Here is an 11,567-nt window from a genome sequence, read left to right as displayed (position 1 = left end):
ATCTTATCACCCGATAAAATCCGCTGGTTCGTTGTTTAATAATAATTCATCGAATCAGTGCCGGATATTCCGTTCACCTCCCGAACATGAGTCACTCGATACGTCCTTTCACGTGTTACTTTTGCAACAAACTAATCGAAAACGAGAGTCAAATCGTAAGTTACATCCAATAATCAATCACACGTTTTTCTATTCAAAAGTCACCATTATTCCAGGGTCATTCCACGTTATGTTCCAAAGTACTGATTCCTTGCCCCCACAAGTGCGGATCCTACATCGAAAGGGTAAACCTGCCCAAACACATTACGGAATGTCGAATGAATATCGGTAAATCTGTAAGTAATCAACAAAATACGAGTACCACAGAAACCAACTCACTAGGTAAGCAAGAATTTTTTGAATAAATGGGAAGTTTGTTTGGAGGGTTGTCTATCTTCATTTATTCAAGGCTTATAGGCAACTAGCTTGACAAGTGACTTATAGGGTGTAGTTCGTTATGCAGCAAGCTGCTTGACAAAGAGATTAAATAAGTTCTCTTAAACGAGAAAGTCAGTTGATTGTTATTATCGTAGCAAAATCTAGACTACACCTTAGAGAAGAGACATTTGAAATTGACATTATTATTCAAGGCTTATAGGCAACTAGTTTGACAACTGACTTATAGGGTGTAGTTCGTTATGCAGCAAGCTGCTTGACAAAGAGATTAAATAAGTTCTCTTAAACAAGAAAGTCAGTTGATTGGTTATTATCGTAGCAAAATTGTGCTTAAATTAAGACTACACCTTTGAAAAGAGACATTTGACAATTGACGTCAGAGGTGTGGTCCGTTATTCACTAGTTGTGTTCGTGATTAAGCATTGATTGTTTGTGACAAGTGACATTTGACAAATGAACGCATAACTGATTTTATTGTAGACAGGCGTGCAAATTCAGAAAAACAAAAAATCCAAAACGAAATCGTCAATTTAAGAAGACGATTTTCTGAGTTAGAGTCAAAATTGGCCACATCGTCTGGCTCCAGTCCATCAGTCACACTGGATACACAGTTGGAGGAAGTTAAAGATACTTTGAGGAAACACGGATTGTCACTGGAAAAGTTTAATTTTTTCAATGGCTACGTCATTAATTGGAAAAAGAGCGTTGATTCTCAGGTGATTAATCCTCCCTCTTAGTCTTCTCTACTATTTCAGAGCTCTTAATTTGCAGATGACTGCAATAAACGACAGACTTAAAACGATCGATGCCATAAAACAGGAATTAACCAACCAATGGACGTACGTCCGAGAAAAGCTTCAGCCACTTCAAAACATGCACTTGGACATAACCATGTTGAAAGAGTCCCTGTATCAGGAAAACGTCCGCTGCAAAAACGGCGAGTTCAATTTGAATTCGAAAATTGACGAATTGAGAACCGCTCTCGTTCAGCATGAAATTACTTTAAATGACGCCCTAAAAAATTTTCTAAACAAATTTTCGAAAAAAACCTGAAAGAATTCCAACGCATTAGACAGGACGTCGATGAACAAAAGGCGAAGTTAGCGGGTCAGTGTTGGAATTTAGAATGAGTGAATTAGTCACGAATGGATGTTTGTTTCAGGTTTTGTGTTTGACTTACGTTCGGTGAGTCAAATATCTTCGGAGGCGGAGGAAAAAGTGGAAATCATGGAGCGGGAGTTCGGTTTGCTCAGACAGGAGGTTAATCAGACAAAAGTCAATTTGGAAATATTGGAAGGTAGATATATAGGGTTAGTTGCGTTGATCTCTGGTTGGGTTAAATACTATAGCTTGAGATAAAAATTGTAGATTAAGGTAAAATAAAAATCCCACACAGTCACCCTCCACTCGCTTATTTAACATATGGCTTAGGACACAGCGGTGTCCATCATCAGAGCATTCAAAGTTTAAGATTGGCACAAGTTACATTAGCTAGGCTTTGAGTTTACGTCAATAAAAATCGTGACATTGACATTGTTAACGTCGCTATTCATATTTGGGCTAAAGGAATTTTTTTGATCGTATTTATTCCAATAGACATCATTCTTTATTTTATTTCAGGCATTTAAAGAAGTTTTTATTTTTTTAAGCATTTGTATTCACTTTGTGTTTTATTTTTGGCATTTATTCTTTTTTAGGTATTTCAAGCAATTTTTTCTTTATTTCATGTTGTTGAAGCAAATTTTTAAATTTATTAAATGCATTCGAAGTACTTTTTAATTTTCCTTGCAGGCATTTAAAGCAATTTTATTACAAATATTTCGGTCAATTTAAGTTTATTTTAGATATTTGACGTAATTCTTTTTATTCTCTTGAAGCATTTGAAGTCATTTTCCAATTTAATACCATGCATTTGAAGCCACCTTCTGTTTTATTCTTGATATTTGACTAAATGTTTAAAGGCATTTGAAGTAAATTCTTAATTTTATTACAAGCATTTGAGGTCATTTTAAACATGATTGCAGGTATTTGAAGCAATTTTTCAATTGTATTATTATAAGCATTTAAAGTCAGTTCATGTTTTATTCCAGGAATTTTATTTAATTTTAATTTTTTTCCGGGAATTTGAAGCCAAAGAAAAATGACTTCAATTTAGAGTCATTTTCTTTTTTTTTTTACTTATTAGGAAAATATTTTTTATTTATTTCGTGCCCTTAAAAAATTAATTTTGTTCCAATTATACAATTTTATTGTAGTATTTGAGTATTTAAGATTATTTTTATTCCAGACATTTAAAGTCCTTTTTCAAATATGTCTGAAGCATTTGAAGCAAATTTTTAATTTTATTCCACACACTTAAAGACATTTTTCACTTTTACTTTAATCATTTGAAATCACTTTCTGTTTTATTTTTGTTATTTCATTTAATTTTTTAAATTGTTCCAGGTATTTGAAGCAGACACTTTTTATTATTTTATTAAGCATGTTTTATTTTATCTTAAAGATTTGACGCAATTTATTTTCTTATTCTAGGGATTTAAAGCCATTTTATCGTTATTTTATGTTTTTGAAGCAATTTTTCAATGTATTCCAAACATTTGAAGTCACTTTTTGTTATAGTTTTCAACTTTTTCCAAGCATTTTTTATATATTTAGTGGTCTTGACGCAAATTTTTTATTCTATTTCAGACATTAGAAGCCATTTTTTAATTCTACTTAAAGCATTGAAAGCCTGTATTTATTTATTTGACGTCCTTGAAGCAAATTTTATTCTAGACTTTTTACGTCATTTCTCTATTCTCTTTGAAGTCTTAGAAGTCATCTTTTTATTTATTTCATGACGAGTTGATTGATTTTTTTTTAAATTTTATTTTAGGCATTTGAAGCAATTTTTTAATTCAAATGATCAAATGCTTGTAATAAAATTAAAAAATGTCTATAAATGCCTGGAAAAATTGAAAAAATTACTATAAGATTATAAAATGAAAATTAAAAAAAAAACTTTAAATGCTTCGAATAAAATTTAAAATATGCTTAAAATACATAAAAAATAGCTTCGAATTCCGGGATGTTAAAAATAAAACTTAAAGTGGTTTGAAATCCGTGGAATAAAATAGAGAAATTACTTCGATTGGCTGTCATAAAAGTAAAGAATGGCTTCGAATGCTTCAAATAAAACTGGAAAAATGCTTTAGATTCCTGCAAAAAAAAATATAAAAAAAATACCTATCAAATTCTTGTATAAAAATTAAAAATTGCTTTAATTAAATATTTCAAAAATGCCAGTAAAATTAAACTTTAGTCAAAATGCTTCGAATATAACAAAAAATTACTCTAAATGCTTGGAGTAAAGTTGATTGAAAAACATGAAATAGATAAAAAATTTCTGCTTCAAATGCCAAAAAAAATTACAAATTAAATCAAGTTACAAAAATCAAAACGAAAGTGACTTTAAATGCTTTTTATGCGAGAAAAGTGAAAAGTGGCTTCAAATGTCTAGAATAAAAATTAAAATAACCTCAAATGCCTGGAATAAAATTGAAAATTTTCTTCAACAATATGAAACGAAGAAAAATTGCCTGCTTCAAATACCCCAAAAAAATTAAAAATTAAATCATGTGATTTTAGATGCTTCAATAAATTTGAAAAATGCCTGTCATAAAAAATGGCTTCATGAGCATAAAATAAATTAAAAAAGGCTTCAAATGGAATAAAACGAAATTCACGTTTTTCACGCATTAGAAAGTTATTTTTTATTTATTTCATGAAATAAATAAAAAATTATATTAAATCCCTGGAAAAAATTAAACATTTGCTTCAAGAAAATAAAATTAAAGACACTACAAAAAATTACAATGTACGAAATACAATTTAAGAATAACCTTAAATTTTTGTCATAAAATTGAAAAACCGCTTCAAATGCCTGGAATAAAATTAAAAAATTGTTTCAAATGCTTTAGAGATACTTAAAAAATGACTTTAAATGTCTGGAATAAAAATAACCTTAAATACTGCAATAAAATTGTATAATTGGAGCAAAATTAATTTTTTTAAGGGCACGGAATAAATAAAAAATACCTTCCTAATGAGTGAAAAATAAATTGAAAAGTGACTCTAAATTGAAGTAATTTTTCAATTTTATTTGAAGCATTTTTTTATTTATTTTATGCTCATAAAGCCATTTTTTATAACAGGCATTTTTTAAAGTTATTTGAAGCATCTCAAGTCAATTTTATTACAGGCATTTGAAACCACTTGACATTTAACTAGTTATTTTATTTTTTCCTGGATTTCGAAGCAATTTTTTTATGTATTTCATGCTATTGAAGCATATTTTAAATTCTATTCGAGGCATTTGAAGCAAATATTCAATTTTACTAGAAGCATTTAAAGTAATTTTTTAATTTTTTCCAGGCAGTTGAAGTTATTTCTAAATGTTATCCCAGGCATTTATAGACATTTTGTTACAAAAATCATTTGAATTAAAAAAAATTGCTCCAAATGTCTGCAATAAAATAAAAAAAAATTTATTCAACTTTAAATGCATGGCAAAAATTAAAAAATTACTTCAAGGTCGTGAAATAAATGAAAAAATGTCTTCAAAGGCTTCAAAGAGAATAGAAAAATGACATGTCTAGAATAAAATTTGCTTCAAGGCCATTAAATATACAAAAAATTAAACAGCGTAGAATTAAAAATGACTTCAAATTCTCATAAAAAATGCCTGCTTCAAATGCCTGGAACAGATTAAAAATTAATTGAAGTGACAAGACATAAAACAGAAAGCAACTTCAAATGCTTAAAAGTGAAAAATGTCTTCAAATGCGTGGAATAAAGTTAAAAATTTTGGTTTAAAAGCATGAAATAAACAAAAAATGGTATTAAATCTTTGAAAAAATTAAACATTTGTTTCAAGAAAATAAAAAAATAAAAAACACTTTATGTATAAAAAAATTACAATATTTGAAATGCAATTTAAGATTGACCAAAAATTCTTGTAAGAAAATTGAAAAACTGCTTCAAATGCCTGAAATAAAATGAAAAATTTGGTTCAAAGGCATAAAATTAATTTAAAAAAATGGCTTTAAATGCTTCAGAGATAATTAAAAAATTACTTTAAATGTCTGGAATATATTTAAAAATAGAACAAAATTATTTTTTTTAAGAGCATTGAATAAATAAAAAATGGCTTTTTAATGCTTGAAAAATAGTTAAAAAATTACTCTAAATTGAAGTCATTTTTCAATTCTATTTGAAGCATTTTTTAATTTATATTATGCTCATCAAGCCATTTTTTATGACAGGCATTTTTTAATTTTATTTGAAGCATCTAAAGTCACTTGATTTATTTTTTAATTTTTTTAGGGTATTTGAAGCAGGCAGTTTTATTCGTTTCATGTTTTTGAAGCAAATTTTCAATTTTATTCATTAAATTTTATCCCGGATATTTTTTAATTTTATTACAAGCATTTGGTCATTTGAATTAAAAAATTGCTCTAAATGCCTCTAATAAAATTTAAAAAATTTCGAGCAACTTCAAATGCATGGCAAAAATTAAAAATTTACTTCAAGGCCATAAAATAAATAAAAAAAATGATTTCAAAGGCTTCAAAAAGAATAGAAAAATGACGTACAATGTCTAGAATAAAATTTGCTTTAAGGACGTCAAATAAATAAAAAAAGGCTTCCAATGCTTTAAGTAGAATTTGAAAAATGGCTTCTAATATCTGAAATAGAATTATAAATTTGCGTCAAGACCCATAAATATATAAAAAATGCTTGGAAAAAGTGAAAAACTAAAATAAAAAGTGACTTCAAATGACTGGAATAAATTAAAAATTTGCTTCAAAAGCATGAAATAAATAAAAAATATATTAAATCATTGGAAAAAATTAAACATTTGCTTCAAGAAAATAAAAATATTAAAAAACACTTTATATTTAGAAAAATTGAATGACCATAAATTCTTGTAAGAAATTTGAAAAACCGCTTCAAATGCCTGGAATAAAATTAGAAATTTGCTTCAAATGCTTCAGACATATTTAAAAAATGACTTTAAATGTCTCGAATAAAAATAACCTTAAATACTCAAATACTGCAATAAAATTGTATAATTGGAACAAAATTAATTTTTTTAAGGGCACGAATAAATAAAAAATATCTTCCTAATAAGTGAAAAAAAATTGAATAATGACTCTAAATTGAAGTCATTTTCCAATTTTATTTGAAGCATTCTTTAATTTATTTTATACTCATGAAGCCATTTTTTATGACAAGCATTTTTCAATCTTATTTCAAGCATCCAAAGTCACTTGATCAATAATTTTTAATTTTTTTGGGGTATTTGAAGCAGGCAATTTTATTCGTTTCATGTTTTTGAAGCAAATTTTCAATTTATTCCAGGCATTTGAGGTTATTTTAAATTTTATTCTAGACATTGGAAGCCACTTTTCACTTTTCTTGCAAGCATTTAAAGTCACTTTCGTTTTGATTCTTGTAACTTGATTTAATTTGTAATTTTTTCTTGGCATTTGAAACAGACATTTTTTATTTATTAAACGTTTTTAATCAACCTTATTCCGAGCATTTAGAGTCAATTTTTGTTATATTCGAAGCATTTTGACTTAAAGTTAAATTTTACTGGCATTTTTGAAATATTTAATTAAAGCAATTTTTAATTTTTATACGAAAATTTGATAAGTATTTTCTTTTTTTTTTTCAGGAATCTAAAGCATTTTTCCAATTTTATTTGAAGCATTTGAAGCCATTCTTTACTTTTATGACAGCCAATCGAAGTAATTTCTCAATTTTATTCCACGGATTTCCAAACCACTTTAAGTTTTATTTTTAACATCCCGGAATTCAAAGCTATTTTTTATGTATTTTATGCTCTTGAAGCATATTTTAAATTCTATTCGAAGCATTTAAAGCAAATTTTTAATTTTATTCGAAGCATTTGAAGTTATTTTTTTTATTTTCATCTTATAACCTTATAGTAACTTTTTCAATTTTTCCAGGCATTTATGGAAATTTTTTAATTTGATTATTTGGTGATTTGAATTAAAAAATTGCTCCAAATGCGTTTAATAAAATAAAAAAAAATTCGATCAACTTCAAATGCAATGCAAAAATTAAAAATTTACTTCAAAGTCATGAAATAAATAAAAAAAGAGAGACTTCAAAGGCTTCAAAGAGAATAGAAAAATGACGTACAATGTCTAGAATAAAATTTGCTTCGAGGACGTCAAATAAATAAATACAGGCTTCCAATGCTTTAAGTAGAATTAAAAATGACTTCAAATTTTCATAAAAAATCTGCTTCAAGGCCATTAAATATTAAAAAAATCAAACAGCTTAAAATGCTTAAAAAATCTTAAAAACTAAACAAAATGCCTCGGACAAAATAAAAAGTGACTTCAAATGCTTGGAATAAATACGAAATGGCTTCAAATCCCTAGAATAAAAAAATAAATTGCGTCAATTTTGTAATTTGTTGATGAAATGAAAATGCTTCAAATTAATTAAAAATGTCTGCTTTAAATGCTTGGAACAGATTAAAAATTAATTGAAGTGACAAGAATAAACCAGAAAGCAATTTCAAATAATTGAAGTAAAAGTGAAAAATTTGCTTCAATTTGCAATTTAAGATTGACCTAAAATTCTTGTAAGAAAATTGAAAAACTGCTTCAAATGCCTGAAATAAAATGAAAAATTTGCTTCAAAGGCATAAAACGGATTTTAAAAAATGGCTTCAAATGCTTCAGAGATAATTGAAAAATAACTTTAAATATCTGGAATATAATTAAAAATGGAGCAGAAATTTTTTTAAAAGCATGAAATAAATAAAAAATAGCCTCTTAATGAGTGAAAAATAAATTGAAAAGTGACTCTAAATTGAAGTAATTTTTCAATTTTATTTGAAGCATTTTTTCATTTATTTTTATGCTCATAAAGCCATTTTTTATGACAGGCATTTTCCAATTTTATTTGAAGCATCTAAAGCCACTTGATTTAATTTTTAATTTTTTTGGGGTATTTGAAGCAAGCAGTTTTATTCGTTTCATGTTTTTGAAGCAAATTCCTAATTTTATTCCAGGCATTTAAAGACATTTTTTTTAAATGTTATCACAAGCATTTGAGGTTATTTTAAATTTTATTCTAGACATTTGAATCCATTTTTCACTTTTATTCGAAGCATTTGAAGTCACTTTCGTTTTGATTCTTGTAACTTGATTAAATTTGTAATTTTTTCTTGGCGTTTGAAGCAGACATTTTTGATCTAATTTACGTTTTTTAATTAACTTTATTCCAAGCATTTAGAGTCAAGTTTTGATATATTCGAAGCATTTTGACTAAATGTTTAATTTTACTGGCATTTTTGAAAAATTTAATTAAAGCCATTTTTAATTTTTATCCAATAATTTGATAGGTATTTTTTAATTTTTCTAGGAATCTAAAGCATTTTTTCAATTTTATTTTAAGCATTCGAAGCCATTCTTTACTTTTATGACAGCCAATCGAAGAAATTTCTCAATTTTATTCCACGGATTTCAAACCACTTTAAGTTTTATTTTTAACATTTGACTAGTTATTTAATTTTTTTCCTAGAATTCGAAGCTATTTTTTATGTATTTCATGCTCTTGAAGCATATTTTGAATTCTATTCGAGGCATTTGAAGCAAATTTTCAACTTTATTACAAGCATTTGAAGTTATTTTTATATGTTATCCCAGGCATTTGATCATTTGAATTAAAAAATTGCTCCAAATGCCTGTAATAAAATAAAAAAAATTTCAAACTTCAAATGCATGGCAAAAATTAAAAATTTACTTCAAAAGCATGAAATAAATAAAAAAATATATTAAATCCCTGGTAAAAATTAAATATTTGCTTCAAGGAATAAAAAAACACTTTATGTTTAAAAAAATTACAATATTTGAAATACAATTTAAGACTGACCTGAAATTCTTAAAAGAAAATTGAAAAACCGTTTTAAATGCCTGGAATAAAATGAAAAACCTGCTTCAACGGCATGAAACGAATTTAAAAAATGGCTTTAAATGCTTCAGAGATAATTAAAAAATAACTTTAAATATCTGAAATATAATTAAAAATGGAGCAAATTTTTTTTTTAAAAAGCATGAAATAAATAAAATATAGCTTTCTAATGCGTGAAAAACATGCATTTTTCAAATCTATTTAAAGCATTCTTTAATTTATTTTATACTCATGTTATAAAATATATTTTTTATGACAGGCATTTTTCAATTTTATTTCAAGCATCCAAAGTCACTTGATCAATAATTTTTAATTTTTTTGGGGTATTTGAAGCAGGCAATTTTTCTTCGTTTCATATTCATGTTGAAGCAAATTTTCAATTTTATTCCATTCATTTGAGGTTATTTTAAATTTTATTTTAAGCATTTGAAGCCATTTTTCACTTTTATTACAGGCATTTGAAGTCACTTTCGTTTTGATTCTTGTAACTTGATTTAATTTATAATTCTTTCTTGGCATTTTGAAGCAGACATTTTTTATCTATTTCATGTTTTTTAATCAACTTTATTTCAAGCATTTAGAGTCAATTTTTGTTATATCGAAGCATTTTGACTAAAGTTTAATTTTACTGGCATTTTTTAAATATTTAATTAAAGTCTTTTTAATAAGGTATTTTTTCCAGGATTCTAAGCCATTATTCAAATTTTATTTGAAGCATTCGAAGTCATTTTTCAAACTTATTAACACATAAAATGTTTTTTTATTCCAGGCACTTGACATGTCTTTTTAGTTAATTTCTTTCGTTTAATTTCAAAAAATCTGATTGGGTTGATTTAAAAATTGCTTAAATTGACAACTGGTCGATTTGGACTTGGTCTGGATATCATTAAACCTTATTTTCCCTCTATAGAAACCAACTATATCCAGAATGCTTCTCACGAAAGACTTATTTGGCGAGTAACAGAGGTCGAATCCAAACTGAAACGAGCAAAAGAAAATGATATCGTGTTAAAAGGGCCTGTCTTTTATACACATCGTTATGGATATAAAATAAGGGTATTTATAACCACTTTTTTAATATAATATTTTTTAAAAGGATTTTCAGGTATTACTTTATTTAAATGGCCTTCAAAAGTGGAAGGATAGATATGCATTGGCGTGCATTCACGTCCTCAAAGGAGAATATGATCCTTTATTAGCATGGCCATGCGCTATCGATGCCTCTATTACTTTAAGGAGTTTGAACGCGGTAAAAAGGGATTTTTTAATGAATGAAATTTTATTTATGAACGAAGCTTTATTTCAGGATAAATCGGTGACGAAATTTATCAAAACCAAGAAATCGTCCGGTGACGAGGAAGAAGACGAACCGCAAGAATCTTCCCAGTCGTATATTTTCATACCGCATTCGGTGTTATTTAAGGAAAATTTCGTGAAAAACGACACGTTTTTCCTCGATATTTCTATAAGAAATAGTGAGATTTTTAGGCAGGAAACGAACTTGTGACGGTTTTAGTGATGACGGAATAGCTGGAGTAATTTATTCCAACCCTATTCGCCCTTTTCAATTTCGTATTAAAAAAAAGAAAAGAAGGAAGTAGTAGCAGAAGAGGGGGGGAACGGAGCTTTAAATTTAGTTATAGTACGTGGCCTAAGAACAAAATAAAGAAACTTGTTTTTTTTTCGTGTGTAATTGATTTTATTCCAAGAAGGCTTTGGATTTTGATGATACGTCAAAATATGCAAAAAAATAGGGAGAAGGGGAAAGACGTGCTATCCAATCAGATTATAGTACAGGGTCGTACATCAAATTTTTGTTTCAATTCGTACTGTAAAACAATGAAGCACAGTGTCAGGTAATTGAGGTTATAACTTCACTTTTAGTTCATATATTGGCCTGATTTTTCTTTTAAAATTTCCATGAAATAGAATTTTATTTATCCACGTTTTGATAAGACCCTAAAAGCTCGTAATTTTTTTTGTGGAACCTGTGGCACACCCATTTATCAATGCATAGTATGGAAAAATCTCGTAAATTAACCGAAAACCGGGCGGTACTACTTGCGCTTGATAAAAATAAAGAATTTTGCATATGAAACGATGGAAATGACATGAATTATGGCACGCTATTGTCT

General features: G+C 27.3%; 1 protein-coding gene across 1 annotated transcript; it reads left to right on the top strand.

The window, feature by feature from the left end:
• The first annotated feature begins 32 nt into the window (after positions 1-32).
• On the top strand, positions 33-11,115 carry LOC126741277 (TNF receptor-associated factor 5). The gene is given in 9 exon segments (XM_050447662.1): positions 33-155; positions 216-381; positions 916-1,151; positions 1,207-1,441; positions 1,444-1,542; positions 1,598-1,732; positions 10,343-10,488; positions 10,538-10,681; positions 10,739-11,115. Coding segments are annotated over 9 exon segments (1,431 nt in total). The 5' UTR covers positions 33-86; the 3' UTR covers positions 10,940-11,115.
• Positions 11,116-11,567: the final 452 nt, after the last annotated feature.

Source organism: Anthonomus grandis, chromosome 10 (genome assembly GCF_022605725.1).
Source record: "Anthonomus grandis grandis chromosome 10, icAntGran1.3, whole genome shotgun sequence".
NCBI lineage: Eukaryota > Metazoa > Arthropoda > Insecta > Coleoptera > Curculionidae > Anthonomus > Anthonomus grandis.
The sequence above is the reverse complement of the archived record's forward strand: the minus strand, read 5'-3'. Positions and strand labels throughout refer to the sequence as shown.